This window comes from Dermochelys coriacea, chromosome 13 (genome assembly GCF_009764565.3).
Source record: "Dermochelys coriacea isolate rDerCor1 chromosome 13, rDerCor1.pri.v4, whole genome shotgun sequence".
NCBI classification, from domain to species: Eukaryota; Metazoa; Chordata; order Testudines; family Dermochelyidae; genus Dermochelys; species Dermochelys coriacea.
This window is the reverse complement of record NC_050080.1, coordinates 29061293-29085437: the sequence shown is the minus strand read 5'-3', so window position 1 is coordinate 29085437 and position 24145 is coordinate 29061293. Positions and strand designations below refer to the sequence as shown.

At 51.7% G+C, this 24145-nt stretch overlaps 1 protein-coding gene across 1 annotated transcript in view; it reads right to left on the bottom strand.

The window, feature by feature from the left end:
* SNTA1 (syntrophin alpha 1) overlaps nucleotides 1–24145 on the bottom strand; it is a 66351-nt gene that overhangs the window by 12122 nt on the left and 30084 nt on the right. Inside the window, exon 3 of the mRNA XM_038369647.2 lies at nucleotides 1995–2196. Within this exon, the coding sequence (XP_038225575.1) occupies nucleotides 1995–2196 (202 nt within the window). The remainder of the gene's footprint in view (nucleotides 1–1994; nucleotides 2197–24145) is intronic.

The following is a 24145-nucleotide window of genomic DNA, read 5'->3' as shown; positions in this document are numbered from 1 at the left end:
GCGTAACACGGGGGAAGGATCCCGCTGGCAAATGGACCCAGCTGACAGGGTCAGGCTGCTCAGCCAGGGTTGGGCAGGGAGACAATTGGGTCACATTTGATGAAAATGTTGATCAATAAAAGGGCAAAAACACTGAATTGTCTCCTACTTTCCCACTGGAATAAACCCCTGGGAGCAACCAGCCCCGCCCGGAGACTCAAGCCCTGCTCCTAGCGCTCAGCTGGGCTAGATGGGCTAACGTGAGCGGGACACTCCCAACAGACAGTCCGGCTCCTCAGCGATCGGGAAGTGACGGTTCTGGCTGCTTCCTACCTGGCCCATCACGAACATCCAAGAACTCAACAGTTACAGCAACAGCAGCGTTTTAAAGCTAAAGCCCAGTGTGAAAGGCCCCTGAGTCATAGACTGTCTGTCCCATGTACGTGTGGAGCCTCTGTCACTGCAGCACTTCATGGTCAGGCAGGATCTAAGGCACACATGACTAGGATTTACCCAAGGAGTCTGTGGCACAGGCTGCCATTGAACCTTGGTCTGCCAAGTGCCAGGCCACCAGCTCAACCAGTGGGCCACCCACGCACTCGCTTGTGCGAGCCCAGGGTTCCCATGAGTCCGTGGCACTGGGCAGGTGGGGTGTTCCAAGGGGGATTGGGAACGTTTATTAGTTCTCTTTGACTTTTCTTTGCAGTCTGGAACAAGTCCAGCAGAGACAGGGCCGCAATGCCCTTGGCTTGCCCATGCTAATGACATTCTCTCTGTTGTGTATTTGTGCAGTAGCACAAATGAACTGAACTGTACCCTGTGTAAGAGTGTCCCCTCTCAGGCGTTACCCAGAGAGACCCCAGACCTACACACGCCGGTCTCTGCCCATTAGCCCGGCGGACCGAAAAGCATCTGCTAGGGGTTCTCATAACAAATTGTTTGGTGGCCTCAGAATATGGCTACCAACTCTTGCTGGAGGCCGCTCTAAACATTGATCCAAGCAGAAGCCCCACCGACCCAGGCTGAGGCCCAGAGCCCACCGCTGGAGCCAGGTGGGGTGGGATTGGGAAGGCTGAAGCCCAGAGCCCCAGGGCTGAAGCCAGGGAGGAAAGGGTGCTGAAGCCCAAAGCCCACTCCCGGAGCCACAGCAAGATGGAGCCTGAAGCCTGCCCACAGAGCCTCTCAGCCCCTGGGACGGCGAGTTGGGAACTCCCCAGCTGCTTGCGAAGTTGAAGGTTCCTCCGCCAGCAAGCACACACACTGGTCCCACAAGTCTGCAGAGGCGCTGCCTGGAGCCTCCAGGAGGCTGCCTGGTACGTGGTGCTGATCCCCTGCTTGTGGCGCCAGCAAACACCAAGACAGCGCATTCAGGAGCAACAGCTGGACTCTGCAGGGGAGAGTCTCTGCACCCCCCCATTTCTGCCCGGGAGGCTGTTGTGGCCACAGAAAAATCCCCTAGCGGTCGCCTGCGGCTCTGGTGGCTGCATTTTAGAAACAAAAAGATAGAGCCTAGAGCACAGCAGCACTTGGGTCTCCATCCAACACAAACCAAGAGCCAAGGGCACTGTCCTGCTCAAGCGCAATCCCTGGGATCTCCCTCAGATCGGATCTACCCCAGCCTGGCTCCACTGACTTCACAGGAGTGACTGGATTTACAGTGACTTCAATAGGATCCTCACCAGCTGCGTGCCAGGGCGGCTGTCGAGCACAGCACATTGAAGTGCCAGGTGAGGCCAGAGGCCAGGAACACTGGCCCATGTGGGACTGCCAGGAGAACAGCCGAAGATCTGCAGTAATCAAGTGTGTGTGTGTCAGGGGGGTGATCCATCCACTTCCCCAGCTCCTCGCTAGCTCTTCCTGAGAGACCCTGTCTAAGTCTGCCAATCCCTACTCTGGCCATGGGTTCGAGTGGGACACAGTCCCCTGGGCGGAGAGCACCGGGGGGCCTGCGGGGTCATGCTGTGAATGGGGGCACGGATCCCCTCCTGGGCAAGTCCCCTGGGGGCCTGGGTTACCTGTTCTCTGGGTCACTGGGGAGACATTTCCTTGACACATAGCACATTTTCAGAGGCATGTTCTTCCCTTCCTTGAGGTCTCGCAGGGAGAGGATGGGCGAGGCTTGCTTCTGAAGGGAGACAGCCGGCGAGGGGTCCCAGCTGACGGTCGCCCCGGACGAGGAGTTCTTGAAGTACGGCGAGATCTCCTTCATGTATTTCACTGGAACGCAGAGAGACACACAGGGGCCAATGGAACAAATCCCTCCCAATTCCAAGCATTTCCCTTCACTGCCCCCCTCTAGGGCTACCCCGGCGCCTGCACTGCACAGAGCCAAGCTGCCTGCACAGCTGCCTTGGAACCACCCGCAGACGCGGGGCGGCAGCACACAATGTACCCAGGCACTCAGAACACCCCGGGGCGGTTCTGCTGGACCTTGCAGTCCCATCAGCCACACCCCGCCCCACAGCCACCCACTGACAAAGGCCCCTTTGTAATGAAGGGGGTTGGCCTCTGTGATCACACTCAGCCTCTGCTGGTTCAGCACCAAAGCAAACGGCATGCACACAAAGAGGAAAGGAGGACTTGTGGCACTTTAGAGACTAACAAATTTATTTGAGCATAAGCTTTCGTGAGCTACATGCATCCGACGAAGTGAGTTGTAGCTCACGAAAGCTTATGCTCAAATAAATTTGTTAGTCTCTAAGGTGCCAAAAGGACTCCTTTTCTTTTTGCAAATACAGACTAACACGGCTGCTACTCTGAAACCTGTCGGCATGCAAACAGGGGCAGGTCTGCACATCCCCAGCACATTACCACAAACCATTCCAAGTGAAGTGGCCGATTAACACCTCTGCAGTCCCAGTATAAAGGAGAGTTAGCGGGTTACACGGTGTTGTAATGAGACATAAAACCAGTGTCTCTGCTGAGTCCATGGGTTTGGGGTCTAGCAGAATTATGAATTTAAACTCCCTGGCTCCTCTGTCAAAGGTGCTGGGCAGGTTTCCTTTGTGGATGAGGCCTGAGAGGTCACATATGGAGTGACAGTCCCCCCCTTCAATGAGGAGGCTGGCTGGCTGGCAGCAGGAGTCCAGAGGTGGGGCTGATCCCCAGCCACCCGCAGTCTGCCCCCCCATCAGTCCGGGCTCCAGGGGACAGAGCCAAGCCCTCCCAGCACTATGTGTGCTCCCCTTCGTCCATGTGGGGAGGGGGGAGGTGTCGTTAGCTTCTGCCACCAGCAGGCTCTGGCTATTGATTGGACAGACAGACAGACAGAGCTAGCTAATGTGCTTCTTTATGTAAGAGGAATAGCACAAAGGGGCCCTGGCTTGTGACTAGGTTACCTAGGGGCTACTGTAATACCCATGGCTATCACAATACCACTCACAATACTCATGCAGTGAAACATGCTGTGGGTGCTGGTGTGTTTCATTCTTTCCTTCCCCGACCTCCCTCCGCCCCCCAAAGAAACAAACTGTTTTCTTTGGTTTAGGGAAGAATCCCGAGCCCTGTGCTTGGCCCCATCTGACCATGAGAGCAGGACAGCATGTGGTTCACCTACCCAAGCAAGCCCCGAATGTCCTTTCAGAGGGATTACACGCATCCAGGGAATAGCTCATGAACCTGGAACTGCTTCGGGGCAGGCAGCCCTAGAGGCCCAGGATGGGTTTCACCGGGGAGGGAAAGTTATAATTTCTTTGAGGCTTTTTCAAATTGCCTTATTTCCTCCTTAAAGAACCAGCAGCATAGAATCATAGAAGATTAGGATTGGAAGAGACCTCAGGAGATCATTTAATCCAATACCCTGCTCAAAGCAGGACCAACCCCAACTAAATCATCCCAGCCAGGGCTTTGTCAAGCCTGACCTTAAAAACCTCTAAGAATGGAGATTCCACCACATCCCTAGGTAACCCATTCCAGTGCTTCACCACACTCCTAGTGAAATAGTTTTTCCTAATATCCAACCTAGACCTCCCCCACTGCAACTTGAGACCATTGCTCCTTGTTCTGTCATCTGCCACCACTGAGAACAGCCTAGTTCCATCCTCTTTGGAACCCCCCTTCAGGTAGTCGAAGGCTGCTATCAAATCCCCCCTCACTCTTCTCTTCTGCAGACTAAATAAGCCCAGTTCCCTCAGCTTCTCCTCATAAGTCAGGCACCCCAGCCCCCTAATCATTTTTGTTGCCCTCCACTGGATTCTCTCCAATTTGTCCAAGTCCTTTCTGTAGTGGGAGCCCCAAAACTGGACTCAATGCTCCATAGATGACCTCACCAGTTCCGAATAGAAGGGAATAATCACTTCTCTCTATCTGCTGGCAATGCTCCTACTAATGCAGCCCAATATGCTATTAGCCTTCTTGGCAACAAGGGCACATTGCTGACTCATATCCAGCTTCTCATCCATTGTAATCCCCAGGTCCTTTTCTGCAGAACTGCGGTTTAGCCAGTCAGTCCCCAGCCTATAGCAGATCATGGGATTCTTCCGTTCTAAATGCAGGACTCTGCATTTGTCCTTGTTGAACCTCATCAGATTTCTTTTGGCCCAATCCTCCAATTTGTCTAGGTCTCTCTGGACCCTATCCCTACCCTCCAGCGTATCTATCTCTTCCCCCAGCTTAGTGTCATCCATGAATTTGCTGAGGGTGCAATCCATCCCATCATCCAGATCATTAATGAACATGTTGAACAAAACTGGCTCCAGGACAGACTCCTGGGGCACGCCGCTTGACACCGGCTGCCAACTAGACATCAAACTGTTGATCACCACCCATTGAGCCCGATGATCTAGCCAGCTTTCTATCCACCTTATAGTCCATTCATCCAATCCACTTCTTTAACTTGCTGGCAAGAATACTGTGGGAGACTGTATCAGAAGCTTTGCTAAAGTCAAGATAAGTCAAGTATGAGCAACCACATCACAGAGGGCAGGACAAACAAAGCCATGTGTGGCATGTAGGATGCCTGGCGTGTCCCCTGCTGTAATGCGTTTGCAATGGTCCATGTGTAAGGCTCTGGAGCTGCATATCCAAGGAAATCTGCCCATCCTTGTATCTCCAATGGGTAATGTTGGTGACTGGTTGTGGGCATTGCCTAATGCTGCTCAGATCAGGTCGGGGTGTCCCGGGGGAGAAGACCCAGCAGCCAGTGCACACTAGTTCTCTCACTTCTGCCAGCATCAGTGTCACGGCCACCATGGGAGAAAATCAGAAAATCATTCAGCAGAGGGGCACGTTTCTTCAGTGTCTCTTGCTGCTCCAAAGCCCAGGGGAGTCAGCTCCCACCCTGGCTGCAGTGTGTTTCTCTGCACAGGTGAAAACAATATGCAGAGGAGGTGAGTTAGCTACTGAACCTGTTCACAAACTTTTCCCCTGTAGGATTCACTTTTTAAACAGCCCTAGGGCAGTCTGCTCCAGGAAGTTCAGCTGGCACAAGCAGGCATCAGCTGGGTTTATTTTCCCCATTTGAATTCCTCTCCTTGCCCCGGTCTCCCAGTCTCTCCTAGACCGCCTGCTGCTCCCACACAAGAAGCATTTCAAAGCCGTGACAGTCGAGTGGCCAGACCTTAGCCAAAAGGGGCTTGCCTGTCTCTCACCGGCAGCCCATGTAAGTAGCACCTTTGTGTGTTAGCCAGAGTGTGCTTGTGTCTGGGTACGGTGTGCATGCAGCATGCCGGTTTGACACCCGTGGGCACGTCTCAGCACTCTGCGTGTGCCGTGTGCACGCGTTCCCAACTGCTGTCCATGCGGCAGGATGCCGTGATGGGCTTCTGCAGCCTTGGGGGTGGGGGGAGAAACACGATACAAGCCAAGCGGAAACTATTTCAAACCAAGATGCAGCCCTGCTTTGCCAGGAGACTGGACTCGCAAACTTTCCCTCACTGCCTCTGTAATCCGGGGAGCCACTGAGCCGGTTCAAAGCTAGGCTGAGAAAGAGAACACTGAGGAAGTGGGGCCGGCCTCTGGCACACTGGTAACTCAGCTATTGCTGACACTCATTCCCGATATGTCTGATTAATGTTCTCGCCTACGCAGGCTGTTCTCAGACCACCAGCCAACAGGCAGTTCAAAGGCACTGGGACGCCAGCCAGGATTGTTCCAAGTACGGCCTAGCAGAGCCTCTCAAACCCTCCGATTGACTGGCCTAGCTGAGACGCAGGAAGAAGAACGGCTTGTGGATGCAAAGCAGTACATGTGTATTCGCTTTCACTGGGAAAGGATGTTGAGCCGGGAGGGCAAGAAATTGGGCCAGGGGGTTGTACATTCAGCAATTGGAATAGATCAGAGAAACACTGCCCTGAAAGGGGGGCTATTTCAAAAAGCTAAGGGATTTCCACGGGCTGGCACATTATAATCATGTCAAAAGAAGTCACCGTGGTTAATAGCCGTGGTCAAACACCTCTCTCCCCCCTGCCCCAAACCAGGTGGAATGCTGAGCTGCTCATTGGGCATGTGTGGCGAGTGGTTACAGCGGTGAACTAGGACTCCACATACTTGTTCTATGGTACCCTTCCTGCCACTGACTTGCTGCGTGACCTTGGACAAGTCACTTCACCTCTTGATGTCTCTGCTTCCTCATCCCCAAAATGGGGAGAATAATACTGTGAGACTTCATTCAGTCATATTTGCAGTGAGCTTGGAGAATCTAGACTGGAAGGCACTACAGAAGTGCAAAGAATGACTTTTATGCAAACTCAAGGACAATAGCAGGATACTGGGCTAAATGGACCTTTGGTCTGACCCAGTATGGCCGTTCTTATGTTCTCACAACTCCCTTAACATCACTATCCCTGTCTGCTCCCTGCTTCATGTGAGGAACAAACACCACCCGCAAATTCTTGATGCTCCCTCTGTGTCCTGAAGCTCCTGTACCCTTCACCCCCAGATATCAGCTCCTCCAGGCACTGCCTTCCTGCAGAGCTGAGACCAGACTCCTCCAAAGTCCTTCCTTGGTGCCTGAAACTCTGTCTCCAATCCCAGCAATAGGGATCTGAGGGCAAACACAGAGCTAACCATGAACTCTAGAGATTTATCTACTCTATGGAGCTAGTCCAGACACAAATACTGTGCATGCCCCGTCACACTTTCAGGGTAACTGCACCTGTATCCTCCCCGTCTCCCCAGGTGCCCACTCCAGGAGGGCCCAGTCAGGTCTCAGGTCTCCAGCCGTCACCTGTCTCTGGGCAGGGACCCTTGTCCAATTCCCTCTGACCAGGAGGTTTGAAGACTGCACAGAAGGCCTGTCTGTTTGCAGACTGAGAAAGAAGGTTCTGAGTCAGTTTGAATCCAGCCTTTTTTCCAATCCAGCAAATGGACAGGACCTTCTGTCCAAGCATCCCCAACCTTGCAGAAGGGCTGGAAAGCCTTGGCCTATGAGGGCTCCATAACACTGATGCATATGGGATCTTTTACTGCTCTGTATGTGTTTTCTCTGTGAGGCTTTTACCTTATGGATAAAGGTGCTTGCTCATAAAGAGCTGGGTGGTCCCTTGGAACTGCGAGCAATACACTCTGCCTGGAGAGAAAGCAAAATGCAGGCGCTGGCCTCTAGGCAGACTGCCTTGCTGGGGATATCACAGTGTAAGGCAGGGAACCTTAAATCCCCTGTCAGGAGTGGGGGAGGCAGCTCTCCACCCAAGAGAGGTGATGGGCTGGGAGCCAGAAACCTCAAGTGGGTGCACTCAAGGAATCACGGTGGGGAAATTCAGGTGCAGTTACCCTGAACTGGGACAGCCCCTGGTAGAGGAGCAGCAAGGGCACTCCGCCTATCCTGGCATAAGCTCCAGCATACTGCCAATGTGGGCCAGTAAAGCACTGCCTTCATGGGTCAGCTGTTGGCAGGGTTGGATGGGCCACTGAGAGGACGACCAGATGGCGAGAGCTCATTAGTTAGCTGGGAACAATGGAGTTCTGAATGATCCGACAGCACGATCGAATGCCTTAGGAATTCTGAGCACACCGTCTAGGGGAAACACTCTACTCTCACACCAGTTGGCGTGACTCCCCTGACTCCTGTGGAGTTACTTCAGATTTGCTCCACTCTGACAGAGAGACGAATCAGACCCGTCGCCTGTCAGACTTTACACACTACACTGAGCTGCTTGCAGCACCTGCCTAGGGTAGATCATTAACTAGACTATAACCAGCAGCCTGGGAAAGAGAGGGAGCAGAAACTCCCCAAGAATGACTAGCTGATAAGCAGAGATGTCATCACTGAAAAAGTCTGCAGATGACTCAAAAATTGGGGGAAAGGTAACTAGCGACAAGGACCGGAGATCGCTTGGTAAACTGGGTGTGAGCAAAAACTGTGCATTTTAACAGGTGAAATGTAAGCTCAGCTCTAGATACAATTCAGCTGTGACCTCATTGGCGGGCTTTCTTTGCTTGATAGGAAGCATGGCCCAAAGCATAGCCACCAAAGTAGTGGGGCTCAGTAGACCTAGGTTCTTACTATTCGAGGACAAAAGAATCGAGTTGAGTCATGAATTTACAACCCAGAGGTGGAGATAGTTGTATTTTTTATTTATTTTTTGCTAGCGATATGGTTGGCCTGTGAATCTGGATGCAGGAGAGATTTCAATAGTAAACCATTGGAGCAGCCCTGTGTCACACCGGATCTGGGTTCATTCACCCAAATAATAATGGAGTGTTTGAAATGATGGGGATTAGGTGGCTGATTCAGGCTCTCCTGAGGTTCACCCAGACACGGCCTTTTGGAGTTACATGGCTTCTCTAATTCCACCAGAAACTCCCCCTCCAAAAAGAAAAGGAGTACTTGTGGCACCTTAGAGACTAACAAATTTATTAGAGCATAAGCTTTCGTGAGCTACAGCTCATCGGATGAAGTGAGCTGTAGCTCACGAAAGCTTATGCTCTAATAAATTTGTTAGTCTCTAAGGTGCCACAAGTACTCCTTTTCTTTTTGCGAATACAGACTAACACGGCTGCTACTCTGAAATCCCCCTCCAAAGTATTTTCAATGGGGAGTAGCAGAGCTGCCATCTCGCTGATGGGAAGGAGAGGAGTGGGGTTGGAAACAGCTTAATTGCAAAGAGCTGCTGTTGGCACGTACTGCTGAGACATGCCCACTGGAAGCCATGTTCCCAGCCACTCTCCTCTCATGCTCACTGCTTATTTGATTTAGTCCTTGTCTAAGGCTTAAACAGCTGTAGTGCTTCGGTGTAGACACTACCTACGCTGAGAGGAGGGGTTCTTCTGTCCACATAGCTAATCTGCCTCCCTGAGAATTCTTCGGTCGACCTAGCGCTGTCTACACAGGGGTTAGGTTGGCCCAACTACATCACTCAGAGGTGAGAATTTTTCACACCCTGAGCAAGGTATCTGAGTCGACCTAATTTTTTACTCTAGACCAAGCCATACTCAGCTCTGGCGCAGTGCAGGTGGTACATACAGAGGAATGCTGAGACCTCAGCCCTCACTTCAGAGGACACCCCTTCTCCTTTTTATTTTCCAGTTGAATTCAATGCTGGTCAAAGGTACCAGCCTATTTCATTCCTTGGAGTGGTGGGTAGAGCCTGCTGAAGGGATGTAAGGCCCTGCTCCCTCGGACAAGGGAGGAGGCCCAGAGCTCAGGACCTAAATAAGCACAGGAGACAAAAACTAATCAAACAGATTTCAGAGTGCAGGCCAAAGGGTCAAAACAAGGAGCCCAGGAGGGAATGCCAAGCAGAGAACCCTGGACAACACCTACTCTGAGAGGGAGGCTCAGGAGTCAGTGAATGCTGCACGGAGGAACTCTGCCCAAACGTGTGCATGAACATGGGAATGAAAAAAGGCCCAGTGGTCACAGAGATGCCCCTGTCCAGTTCCCTCCTCCTGGACTGATGGATGGCTGTCTTGGCCAATGCCAGGAGGAGGTCTCGGGACTTTGTGGGGCCACAGCGAAAGACTCTCCGACCTTCATCCACAGTGCAAGCAGAGCACAGGCAGCAACAGCAGGCACTAGCTCTGCCCGGCAGGATGCCTGAAGGGGAGAGAAAACGGCTCAGGCTCCAAGACCATTCACCCCTTCCGCTTTCTGGTTAGACTACAGACCAGGGTGCCGGGTTCTGCAGTGACACAGCTACCTGGCCACAGGCCCCATCTCATTTCACACAGGCCACCAGCGTGTGCATGTGGGGCCCCAGCTGGCATTTTTAGGATCCCATGTAGCAGCCAGTCCTGAAGAAGCCAAACACCCCACACACTCTCTTACCGCATGGCAGCTTGGTTTCAGAGTGCCCTGCAGTGGGGGAGCAGCAGCAGAATCATGCTCCCCCCCCCACGTTTGCAAACTCCCCAGAGGCTTCTTTTGCTCTCTCTCTAGATAGGCACAGTGTAACACCGACAGACCCCAGTTGTCAGTGGGCAGAATTGAACCTGGGACCTTTGGAGCTAAATGCATGAGCCTCTACTGCATGAGTTAAAAGCCACCTGGCCCTTAGCTCAGGCTGTAGAGCAGACTCATTAATCTCACTCTAGCTGGTCTCGGTGCCACTAGATGGGACAAAACACCACACCCAGAAGGTGTGTGGGTTACAACAGCGCCCCGAGAACGCAGTGATGTGGCTGCACTTGGCGTTTGAGCCATGAAGCTGGACCCCGAAGTGTTCTCCAGCAGTCCCGATGGGCTGAGCCAGTGGCATCGTACGCCAGCGACTCTCACCCTGCTGTGGTCCACGGGCCGCAAAATGGCAGAAAAATTCATCCTGTGCCCCACTATATCCCACAATCCTTGGGCCACCAAGACTGTGGGATTTGGGTCCTGGGAAGTTTCGGGGTGCTGCATGGGGGTGCTGCTGCATCACGGGATTCTGCTGGAGGCACGTCGCTACTTCCAGAGGCTCCAAAGCTGGTTCCACAGCCCCCGGGAGGCTGTCTCCCCTACCCCCAGCCAAGCGTAGTGTGGACAGGGAGCTGAGAAGCTGCTCAGTGATGGGGTGGGAGGGAGCAGAGCGAGAGGGGCAGCCATGGCGGGAGCTGCTCCCACTGGGCCCAAGGCACCCCAGGATTTTGCTGTTCTCTGTCAGTGGGCTGTCCCTTTGCGACCCCGACACCTGCGACTTTACACTGAAAATTGAAATGGGAGGCCATTGGGTTTGGTTGTTAAGGAAATCCACAGGGAGGCTGTTGGTCTTTTTATGTTTTTCTTGGTTTTAGACAAACAAGAGAAGCTGAAGCAAATCCTACCAATCAATTCGCCCTTCCCCCCAAACGAAACCACTCCAAGACACACCCAGGCAGGCCCCACCCCCAGCACAGGCGAAGGGCTTGGGCATCCGGGTGGCTGTGGGGCGAACGTCTTTGGGGAGCTCAGCTCTGCACCCAAGGCTCACAGGAGTGGGAGGAATCCCAGGCTAGGGGCATTTTTCATGCTCATTTTCCTTAACTTCCCCTGTCTTGATTTCTGGCCAGGCACCGCCCCTGAGCAGGGGCCTCTGAGGAATCCCACCCAGCAGCTTACAGACCCCTTCAAATTGCCGCTGAAAATAAAACCCAAGTTCGCTTAAAAATCGTAAACCACAAGCAATAAAAAGTTTGCCCACACACCAGCCAGCTCCCGCCAAAGCCTGGTGTCCTGGCATCAGCACCACCACGCTGGCATGAACTTGGCGCTTCCGGCACAGCTGATGGAGAGGGGCCAGAATTAGCTGTCCGGAAGCCGTGCTCAGCACTGGCGCTGGGCAAAATTGTTCATCGGAAACATTTTTTCAACGAAAAATGCAGATTCGGGTTAGCCGGAATATTTTGTGATGAATTCATGCTGCTTGCAGCAAACTGATTTGGTCAAAACACAATAAAGAAAAAAAATTCAGAAATGTGGAAACCAATTGTTTGCTTGAGTCAAAACATTTTGTAGCCTTTTGAAAAGATCGAAACCAAACACGCTGATTTTTCGGGCTAGAGTCACAAGGAGATTTAGGCACCACTCTCAAAACCATGGAGGAGAAGGCGAAGATGCCAATAGCTGTGTGGCTAGGCCACTCCCTGAGGATATGGGAGAGGCAGGTTTGAATCCCTGCTCAGGATTTTTAAGGGTCTAACTCAAGATTTTTTAATTATTGGGGTCAACTCTATTGTGTCTTTGACTGGGCCTGTCCTCCAGCCCCCCACCTCAAGGCTGTGCCTAAATCTCCCCTCACAACACCTTAAAGGCTTTGTCTACATGGGGAAATGGACTAGCACAAATATTCTGGAATAGCTCTCTGTGTGCACACTCTGTTCTGGAATTAAAGTGACTTTATTCCAGAATAATTACTCCACTCATAAACTCATGTTTGTGCTGAACCCGAGCGTGCACATTCCAGAATAGCTAAATTACACCGGAATAGTTATTCCGGAAGAGCTATGCTGGTCAATTTCCCTTGTAGACATGCTCTAGGATACAGCCCTTCAGCTCCGTCTCCACAGCTGAAACTCTCATCTGGGCACTTATCATCTCACCTCTTCACCACCCATCCATCCAGGAACACGTACGGCCCTTCTCACCACAGTGGTCCAGCTCTCCCAGACTACTGCAAGCTCTGCTCTGGTTTTATTACTATTTATTTATAGGGGTCTCAGCTTAAATCAGGGCCACATTTTGCTGGGCACTGCACAGACACCTGTCCCTGGGGCTCATATACTGACTTTGCTCCCCTCAAACCCATTCAGAAAGCTGCTGCTCAGGAGCAACCTGTTCCTGTCCATTGCTATGACAACATTTCCTCTCTGCTCCCCTCCACTGGCTCCCCCCTTCCTCGACTGCACTATGCACAAACTATTAGTCATTGCCTTTCAGCACCCCCACAGCCTAGCCCAGCCACACTTATCCTTGGTACCTACCGGCCCTGTCTCTGCTCTGTCGACAAGGCCAGCCATCCAGCACTGTGCTTCTGTCCCATTCCCCGCCTCACGCCCCTTTGCACTTCCACCCATACCGTCCCCCCATGCACAGACGGGGCTGCCCATAACAACCCACTCGGCGGAGGCATTGTCCTGAAAATCCCTCCCTACCACTCATTTCCGCTCTGCTGCATACAACTCCTGGGCAGCGCTGGGCAGCGGGACATGCCAGGGATCCTGCTCAGGATCGGTCACTGGTTACTTCATCCTCTTCCGCTCTCTATCAGGTTGTTTTGTTTCCCTGTTGAATCTCGTCACATGCATCGATTAGAAACTCTGTGGGGCAAGCGCTTTTAATTCTATCTGTGAGCACCGTGCCTAGCACAATGGGGCCTGGATCACCGATCCTGGTCGCTAGATCCCACTGTCACAGCAGCACAGCTGGCCCAGGAAAGTCCCATTGGGTCACCTTGGGTTACTGCTCTCTGGGAGAATCTCTGGCTTAAGAGCAAGAGAGGCCATGGAGGGCACGATGCCCTTTTCTCATTTAAACCAGGGCAAGCTGTTCCCTGTGTGACGCTGACGTTCCCCGTGAGGTGTGCGTGCCAGGCACGGCACCTTTGGGAACGACACGTCCAGCCGACCCCCCCCCCCCCACATACAGCCAGAGACAGGGACAAGCTATAAATGGATAGGATCCCAACGAAGCTGGTGGATCGAGTTACACAAACCTAGCGTAAAGTCCCACTGCCTCAGGGGGAGGAGGCGACCGGGATGGGATCCTCATGTTCTGTGCCTCCCGCTATAAATAGTAGGCTCCCTTGCTCAGACGTTTGAGCTGTTCTCCGATTTCTCCCTGAGTCATTAATCTCGGCAGAGAATACCTGCCAACAATTACAGTGCCTGGGAACTAATAGGGTTTCAAAAAGATAGTACAAATTCTGAAACGCAGGCTGGATTTCTGAGCCTGCTCCCAAGAACGGCTTGGCTTCGGAGGAGAGCTAGGACTTCATTCTGCCTTATGCTGCCGTAAATCAGGAGTTATTCCACTGAGGCCAACAGCGGCACTTTGGTGTGAGACTAGAATCAGGCTCCCAGACAAGAAAACAAAGGGAAAGACCCAGTTATTGGGATATGATTTTCATAAATGTAAGCTGCCGTTTCATGTGCAAATATGCCAGCACCACTGCCTACATCCATTTGCACATGCAAATACTACCGCTGAATGTGCCAACAGCCATTTGTGCAGCTATTTGAGCAGGCAGGTGTAGTAAGTACATGTGCAAATTAGGTGAACTATGAAGGCCACAGAGAGCAGCCCTTAGGGTGGCACGAACTGGACAGATGGTCACACAGACAGAGAGTCATTTTGGAAATAGGCCCCTTCTGTGTTTCCCGTTTTAGCCCAAGATCGGGAAGCATCCTGTGAGTGGCTGAAGGACAGTTTTGAGGTTTACCATTAACCAGCTCATCATTGTCCTCTGCTTCATGGTATCCCTATCCTCAGAAGGACTGAAGACTCACTATTTTCAAGAGCTCTTTATGGCTTCCATTACTGGTACTTGCAAAAAGCGCTCTCTTAAATCCACAATAAAGTTGAGGGTGACAAACAGGACTGTAAAACTGGGACCACACCACAGCTGGCTCATGTGCGTTTTCATGTCCGATCTGCTGCGTCTGGCTTTATGGACACAAACATGTTAGCTCTGCAGAGCTAGAGGCGAGAGACCTGGCGTCTGTTCTGGGTCACAGAGGTCTGGCAGACTCTGTTGGGCCAAGGTGGGGGGTTCCAGCGTTGCTGGGCTAGGAAGCAGAGTTTAAAATAGTAGCTGAACCTGTCAGAAGAAACGTCTGAGGAACATTCGAAGTCTCAGTGCTACTGGCTGCTGCAGGACACCCGCTTACACATGAATTCCACCAAGGTGCTCCTTACTATTTTATTAGCATGTGCCAGAGTCTGCTGCACCTTTCAACAGCTCATTGTAAAGTAGGTTAGAAAACTCACGAGCAACAGATCTCTAATAAACGATTCCCTAACCAGCATATACAGAGCATCTTGTCAGCGGGAACAGCAACAGCTGATGTTGTTAGGTCAATGCGTGGGCCTCTCGAATGCAAGCTGTTAATGATTGAAAGCAGCTTATAAAGTGCCATGTAGTTTAATAAATAATAAACTATTTCTAAGTGGAAGCCTCATCGACGTTAGCCATCGACGTCCAATAGTGAGGGATACGGACCAAGGGTCGCAGTGAAAACTGCATTCATTTCCCAGTGCAGAGACGCTGTAAGGAGACAGTGGGATGGCACCCCTAGAACACCGGGTACGTGTGCCAGACCCAATTCTGCAGTGCCCCCGCTCAGTCAGCCACAGCGAGGGATGCTGAGCAAACCAGGAGGAAGGGGAGAGACCCTCCCTGCTCCCAGCGAGAGGGCGAGAGCCAAGCTGTGGGAGGGGGAGGGGTTCAAGGACAAAGCTGGTCACTCGATCACAGACCTAAGAGTGGCTATACTTCAACAAAAAAGCTTAAAAAACAGACTCCAATGAGAGACTGCTGAATTGGAATTAATTTGCAAACTGGATACAATTAACTTAGGCTTGAATAGAGACTGGGAATGGATGAGTCATTACACAAAGTAAAACTATTTCCCCATGGTATTTCTCCCTCCCACCCCACCCCCCACTGTTCCTCTGATATTCTTGTTAACTGCTGGAATTAGCCTACCTGCTTGTCACCATGAAAGGTTTTCCTCCTTCCCCCCCCCCCCCCTGCTGTTGGTGATGGCTTATCTTAAGTGATCACTCTCCTTACAGTTTTCAGAGTAGCAGCCGTGTTAGTCTGTATTCGCAAAAAGAAAAGGAGTACTTGTGGCACCTTAAAGACTAACAAATTTATTAGAGCATAAGCTTTCGTGAGCTACAGCTCCCGATGAAGTGAGCTGTAGCTCACGAAAGCTTATGCTCTAATAAATTTGTTAGTCTTTAAGGTGCCACAAGTACTCCTTTTCTTTCTCCTTACAGTGTGTATGATAAACCCATTGTTTCATGTTCTCTGTGTATGTGTATATAAATCTCTCCTCTGTTTTTTCCACCAAATGCATCCGATGAAGTGAGCTGTAGCTCACGAAAGCTTATGCTCTAATAAATTTGTTAGTCTCTAAGGTGCCACAAGTACTCCTTTTCTTTTTGCGAATACAGACTAACATGGCAGCTACTCTGAAAGCTGAAGAATGAGTCTGTGCAGTCCGATTGCTTTCACTTTCTCTGCCTGTTGTCTTGGGAACAGCCCCCCAACCCACCCCTGATATGCTGCCCGAGTCTGGCTGCATGCACACGCCTTGCTCAACCCCCATCCCTCCCTCAGAGTGCTCAGGAGAGCACTGAAAGCCAGGACATTGGACCCCAGGCCAGAGGAGGAGTGGACCCCAGATGAGGGCCCCTGGCAGCAGGATCTCAGCAAGATGGGGCAGCACAAAGCACTCATGTCCTCCCCTCTGCCAGGGGGCTCCCAGCTGCTGGGCCAATGGGCAGGGGTGGCTGACGAGGGGGCATGACCAGGTTACCACTGCAGCTTCCATTTACTGGGCTCCTAGAGAGCACCAGGGGACGTTCACACTGCTCCCTTCTCGGGGAAATCCCAGGAGGGGGTCGTGATGGACACATGACCTGGCCTGGTGGGGTGCATCACCCCTGGGTGCAATCACTGATCCCCTTGGCACCAATGTAGTCAGGGAAAAGCTGATTTCTGAAGCGTTTCTTGGTAAGTTTTATCTGAGCTGGCATGCTGAGGGCTCCCAGCCCTAGCCTGGCTCCCGCGTCACCATGACCCCTCTGCAGAGACGTGTGTTACAGTGAAATCTGTCTGATGGTTATAGGAGAGGCGGAATCACATGTGGCAGGGGCAGACCGAGTCACTTAGTATCGCTTTCCCTTTAATATCCCAGTATTTACTCGGGCGGAGATTTCTGCTCTGGGGAACTGGCCTTCCTGTTTGCCCTGGACATATGGCAGCTGAGCGAGATCTGCTGCTGGGAGTTTGTCGTTTACACAGCCTAGTTCAAAGGAAACTACAGAAGACCCGTGGAGCTGTCGTGAACCGACCCAGCAAAACTGGCCTCCTGCTCTGAAAACCCCCTCACTTGGCTTGGGACTCTTTGGGGGGGGGCTGCGTATCTGCAAAACAATCCCCCCAAGAAACCGCCAGGAGCGTGTCCTGGGATGCTGCAGTTTGGACACGAAGCCGGGCACGCTGTGGCTGCTCTGGCGTGCACTCCCGGAGGCATTTCTGGCTGCCTCGGTGCTGAGATCTCCGGAGCCGGCTGCTGCACCTCCTATCGTGCTTTATAGCCCTTGCCGCAGCCTCAGCAACTTGTCCACGGTCATATAGTGGCAGCGAAGCAGCGCTGAAACTAGAACCAAGCTCTCCTGGCTCCTAGTCCTGTGCCTCCATCACCGCCCTCCCTCCTGGGGGTACTAGGTACTGTATCAAAGCGACGTTCAGAGGGCAACCCCAACTTCCATTCTGCTGGAGGCAGCTCCCCCCATCCACGCAGCAGGGGGCTCTATGATTTGACAGAGAGCCTTCTGCAGGCACAATCCCGGCAGCAGGGACCCCTCTCAGATCATGCAAGGACAGAGCTTCTCATGAACGCTCAGCAGCCGGCTGAGAACGCAAAATGTATTTCCCGGCCTTCGGCGTCTCCGTAGCAACGAGGGCTGCATGGAAATCATTGCCTATTAGACTGTTATTTGTTAGCAAGCACCCCGGGCCGATGCGTCTCTCTGGGACACATGCTAAGCTGAAGTGACATGAAGAGCCTCTCTCCACACTGAACGTGTTTGCGCAACATTGTGCACTGCCAGAAATGCCACTACTACAATGTGGGAATGTAGCCACTTGGCACGCTGCCACTCCTGGGAACCAGGGGCTGGGGCTGTCTCTCACTTGCTCTCTCTGTTACAAGACAGCTGACCCCACTTTTCCTTTGGTTGAAATACAAACTTCTGGAACTGTGCTGCGTTCTAAAGAATCGGAATTAAGTCAATGACTGGGTTGGTTGTAGTCCTCTCTCATAAAACATGCACCAAGCACAAAGATTTGCTTCTGTCTCTCACCCCAAGCCAAGTCTGGTGCACAATTCCCTAGCGCTGTTATATAACAGGGTTGTCCCTTCCAAGCTACAAGCCAAAAGCGCCCTTAGAATACACATGCCTCTGATGCTGTTGGAACATGCACTGGCCCCCAGACTTATACTGCAGAGGGGCCCTAGCTCCCTGCCATGCCCCAGGCTGCCTTAAGTCTGAAAAGTGTTATGGAAAACCATAGCCTCCTCTGGCCAACATTCTCCCTCGTTCTCGGGCTCAGAGCTGGCCGATCTGTGTGGAGCGTGGGGACAGATGTGGTTGCACCTCTCCGCTCTCAGCTGTTTCTCTTCGCTACATCTGTTCTGTCAGATCCCGGGCTGGCTTTGGGCTAAGGGCTAATCAGTCTCCCCAGAGCCTTTGCACACGTGGGCTCTGCGGTGGCTGGAGGGGGGAGCCGAATACCACTCCCCAGGCTGCACAGCACCAGCCAGACAACTCTGCAGTTGCTACTAACCAGATAAACGTGACTGTTTTTAAGTAGAATTAAAAAATGACTGGACTGGTGTTGGCACAATATAACTGGATTTCAGTAAAGGGTTTGATACAGTGTCTCATGAAATGATCATTGAAAAACTGATACACACGGGCCTAGGGAACCTGACATGTGGGCCACAGACAGTGCACAGAACACCATCCCCAGGGGTTAGTGGTGGGACCCAGGGACCAGCACTTGGTCTAGATTTATTTAGCGGCTTCATCAATGAGATGGTGTGAAATGAATGGCAGTGGCAGGGCAGCATGAGCAGCACAGTGGTGACGTGTACCGATGCTATGAAGCTGGGAGGAGTGGTGAACACCAGGGTGGACAGAGAGGCAATGCAGGGCATGTCTACACTGCACACAAAGCCCGGGGTCTGAGTCAGGTTTGAGTCCCAGACCCCTTTCACTCCCCACACAAATCAGACTGACTTGGAGCAGCAAGCACTCAGGGCCTGGGGAGCGGGACAGAGCCTGGGCCCCACTGGGCCTCGTGTCCAAGCCCTGTTGTTTCTCAGCGTGGACCAGGTCGAGCTGCAGACCGGCGTCGGAAGGTCTGCACAGTGCCATACGGACAAGTGAGCATGGCTGAGAGACCTGGGGCCAACAATTGTAAATCCAGGTGTGGATGCTCAAGCACGGGGTTGGAAATGCTGTGTCCACATGCCCGGGTCCCACAGACCCGGTTTATAGGGCAGGGCAGCCACACACCCAGACTGGAAACCCGGAACTCCATCCATTACTGACCTCAGTGGGAGTTTTTGCCATTATTTTAAATGGAAGCAGGAGCAGACACATAAGCTGTGAGCTTTAACCCACCTTGGAAGGGGAGGAATTATTTAATGTGGTCCAGCGGGTACAGCTAAGAGCCCTGGGATGAAATGGAGAAAGGAAAAACGACATGGGCTGATGAGTTGGAAAACCTTCTGGGGTATGAGATTAGGCTGTGGGACAGTCTCCCAGGGCAAGTGGTGGAGACCCCATTGCTTGGGGCATTTCACACTAGAATGGACAAAGCCTCAGAAAACGTGCGGTAGGGAGCGACCCTGCATGGGCAGAGAGGAGCTAATCCTTCCTCCCAGCTCTCACTTGCATGATTCTGCAGCAGCAAAAGCCCCTTCTGCAAGAAGTTTTGTCAGAGGGATCTGTGTCACCATGGATCCATGGGGCACAGCACTAGCCCACCCCTAGACTCCTCTGCAGGGATGTGGCTGGACTGCAGAGCCCCCCTCCCAGCACGGGGGCTGGAGGGCCCGCTATGTAGAAACTTACCCCATGCTAAGGGAACCCCAGCGGGTTGTGTGCACTTGCAATGGTGCAAGTGGGAGTTGCAAGGGGAAATGCAAACCTGCCATGGGGCAGAGCATGCCAGCCGGTGTTTGCCGACATACGGAGGGAATATTTGCCATGTTTTCAGTGATAATCCTGTGCCTCTCCTGGGGATTTATTCACAGTGTATCATAATAGGGAATGAAGAAGGATTTGCGGGTGTCTGAATTTAGGCCAAGGTTCCAGACACCACTACCGCGTAGCGCTCGCCCAAGATGATTCGGCAATAGGTCTACACAGCCCAGACCTGGTTCTCCAGTATGAAATACCAGAGAACGTCACACGCCATGTTTCTGTTTTGCAGCAGATTAATTTAAGCCTCTGCCAGTCCTTTTTTCTCTAGTGAAATCGTCTGTTATTGAACGGATTAATTTATTACGCACATCTCATTAAAACAAATGACTCCAACCACATTATGCAGCATCCTTGCTACTGGCAATTCTAATTCTTAAATTGGGGGGGGTTTAATGACAGTTGTAGAACGCTCGGATTCTTCAGGGCAGGCCTGGGCTCCGGCTCGTCAGTAACACTCAGAGATCACGCAGCAGAAATAGCTCGGTAGAGCTCTTGACTGACGGTCTAACCAAGCAGAAAGCAGCCTTCCCTGTGGTGCTGGCCCAAAGCTTGGCAGTCATCAGGAACTCTGGCACATGCCTCCAATTCTGAGGAAATACCTCCCCCATGGCAGCAGTGTTGGAAAACCAAACGCAATGCGGCCTTCCCTACCTGCCTGGGCTCACCCCCCGCTCACGGGTGGAGCGTGGTATTCCACCCCAGCCAGCCAGGTTCAGGGGAACGACTGGCCCCCAAACAAATGAAAGATTTGGGATGGGATTTTAATTTTAAAAGGATCCATCTGTCTCTGCTCTTGGGGTCATGGACGGGGGTTGGGCATTTCGGCCAGTCCAGGCCAACAGCAATTGTAGTGGGAGGATAAGGAAGGGAGGAATGGACAGAGCAAGCAGAGAGTTGTCATCTCCTTCCTATCCTCCTAGCTGCACAATGTCCTGAATGTAGAGATGGGGGAGCTGTTCCCCCACTTCACCCCCTTTCTGGCCTTCTCCAACACGGCAATCTGTCCCACAACACCCATGGTACAGGCCGTCCAGGGCATGTGCAGCTCACAAAGCTGCAAACCTTTCCCGCTGAACGTGGCCTGTTTGTAGTGACCCATTTTTCATCCTGCCGTCATGGTGAATTTAACACTTGTCTGCGGTGCAGTGGGTCTTTTCCAGCCAGATACATCCATAGCCTCCTGTGGCACAAACGCCCCTGCAGGCCAGGCACAAGTGCTGAGCACTGGGCCGAGATACTCCGGCTGGCTCGCTAAATACACATCCCTGGAGGTGGCTGTGAGTGGAAGAGACTAGTTCCTATCCAATTTCCTCATTGTAATCAGCTCCCGTATCAGAGGGTTGGAGCATCACGCAGGAGACTCACCGTGCAATGTCGTGATCTGGCATTCTGAGTTACAGTACAATTAATGGTTACAGCTAGTAAGGCTAACCAACTTACGAATTATTCAGAGGAAATAAGATGGATACATCTTTAATCCAATTAAAAGAGAATGCAGCTGATGTTTGGAAAATGAAGAGCTTGTCACTGAAACAAATGTCTCCTTTCCAACTGTGTTCTCCAGTCCCCCAGCCTTGGCTGCTGAGCAGCCCCAGATTCATAAGCTGGTGTGACAAATGGGGGGCCGCTCTTTAACAGTGATCAGTAATGTAGTGTCACTAGTGTGGTGTTTCTGTACCACACACAGGGATGGATATTTCACCTGACGAGTCTGAGTGACAGCAGAAATTATCTGCCCATCTAGGGGAAAAGGGAGGAGGCCCATGGGAAGAGTCGCCTAACGATTTACATGTCAGGGTCGTTAGAGGACAATGCCACAGTGTAGGCTCAGTGGCTCTACCCCAGTGGAAATAGCCTGCAACGCTATTTCCTACCCATGTAACTTATACAAGGGTTGTTTTCATTCTCATTTCCTCAGAGAAGATCTGAAAAGGGGTCCAAGATCGCCCTGCATATTGTACTTGAAACCAAATACTATAAAACTAGCACAACCCAAGGGCACAATGCCCCAGAAAATCTAGTGTCTGGCTAATTCTGCATCTGGTCACCAAAATAAATAAATGCTTATAGTTCATATGTTGGCATTGGCTTCGTGCCAGAGTGATCTTTATCATCAAACACAACAGGCGTGTCACAGTCAGGAAGGGCAGTGGGACAACTTCAAGGACCGTCTCTTTGCCTGAGTTTCGAGCATCAGTCCCGTTTCCTGCTCTCCACCTCTTCCCCCATCCTCCCCACAGCCAGCACCAGCCTAGTCTCCCAGCCCATGGAAACCTGGGGCTGTTTGTCTGAGAGCCTCTGCCAAACTTGGCTTTTGCAGTATCAGGGAGAACAGAGCTAGCCTCAGAGGCAACCAGGACCCCAGTCAGTTAGGGCTTGCTAGGTTCTGCTGTGGGCCATTTTATTTTAGATTATGGGAAAACAACGAAACAGGGAAGAACTTGAGGCAGCTTTTCTGTCACTGGCTGCATGTGAACTGAACACGGCAGCTCCATCCGGCAGAGAGCCCACAACAAGGCATTTAAAGGTACGGCACACACACACAAATCAGACCGGTTGTATAGCTATGTATGTAGCCTTGTTGTAGCTGTGATGGTCCCAGAGTACTAGAGACACCAGGTGGATGAGGTAACAGCTTTTATTGGACCTTTTGAGCTACACAGCTCGTCTCTCTCACCAACAGAAGTTGGTCCAATAAAAGCTATTACCTCCCCTGGTTTCTCTAATATAGTGACATACACCACACAGTCCAACACTGAATTGCACCTGGAAATGAGCTGTGAGCCAGCACACGCTGCCGACCGATCATTATAGTAAATCAAAGGGCTTAGATTTGTCTTGCCTATTGCACTGCAGGCCTCATTTTTCCCCTCGCTGTTCCAGAAAAAGGAGCCAGAGAGCCACTAAAATGCCATTCGTGTTGCCAGTTAACATCTCTCTGCCAATCAACCCTTTGTAAGGATATAAAAACAAAAGACTCTTCTCTTCTCCCCCCCTCTCTGTGAGAGGTTAGCAGCTGGGATGGGCAAAGGGTATCCCATGGAACGGAGCTGAGCATTTCCTGGTAGGAAAGAACCTGGATCAGCAATTCTGTGGGGCCCGAGAACATTTGGAGGCTTGGGTTTAACGGGGTCTGTTTCCAGGCCCCGTGGCTGCATTTCCTGTTTCCAGCCAAATTCCCAGAGCCACAATTCTCTTTCAGCCCCCCTTCCCCAGCTGCAGCAGGCCTGGGAGCTCCTGTCAGGGAACACCCATGATTATGCTCCCTCTCAGGATTCTTGGCTGCACGGGGAACCCTGACCCATTGTTGAGAGTGGGGGGAAGAGGGCCTCCGGAGGGAGGCACAGACGCTGCAGCAGTGCTGTATGTATAGACATGGTGTAAGTCTCTTAGGCGCTTCTGAAAATGCCAGCTCTAGACTACAGTAAAACCACTCATAACGCAATGCTAGATACTCCTGTCGCAGGCCGACAGTGGATAAACAGATTTGGGGTGAATGAAGTGTCATAGACACATTTTTTCATGAAAGAAAGAAGAACTTTGGTGCAGTCGGGAAGACTCAGCCCATGTCAGCTAGCAGGGCTGCGTGTTTTGGAGTGCCTGCTTTTCTCTCCCCTTGGCAGTAAAACCTATTAACAGGGCATCCTGCCTCTGTCACTAAAGCCCCAGAGGCCCCAAATGCCAGCACCGAGTGAAATAAAGTAACCACAGGACTCCCTTAAATCTTCTTGAATAGCTTACAAATCTACAAAATAAACACCGCTAGGCTGCTAACAAGTGAGTCTAGGAAGCCCTTTGGATGAGTTGAGGTACCTTCGGTAAAACTTGCCATGCAGGGAACACATCTAAACTCAATAATTAATTAAGGATCAATGGAAAACAATCTTCTTAAATCAACAGATGAGAGCCATTATGCCCCGGAACAGCGACACCTGTAAATCATTCTACAGGTGCCTGCACCTGTTACAGGGCACCATGCAGACACGCTCACCATAATGCAGTTTACCATTTCTGAGCCATAAAGAAAGCTCTGTTAATCTGGTTGATGAATTATTCATAATGTACATAGCAATATGGCCTACAGGGGTTTCCAAATAACTCACATGCTTGGTCAGGTGAGCAAGAATCCAGCTGTCAGATGAATAAAAAAAGCCCAAAGTTCCAATGTTCAAAGCAGCGGGTATTTCTCCTGGCCTGGATTGCTGCAGACAGATCCCAGACTCCTTTGGCCTAACACGTTGCTGACCATGTCCCCAAAAGGACTTGCTTCTCTCTACTAGAGCTAGAGGAAAAGAGTGGCTGGGTGGCAATCACCCTCTCCTACAC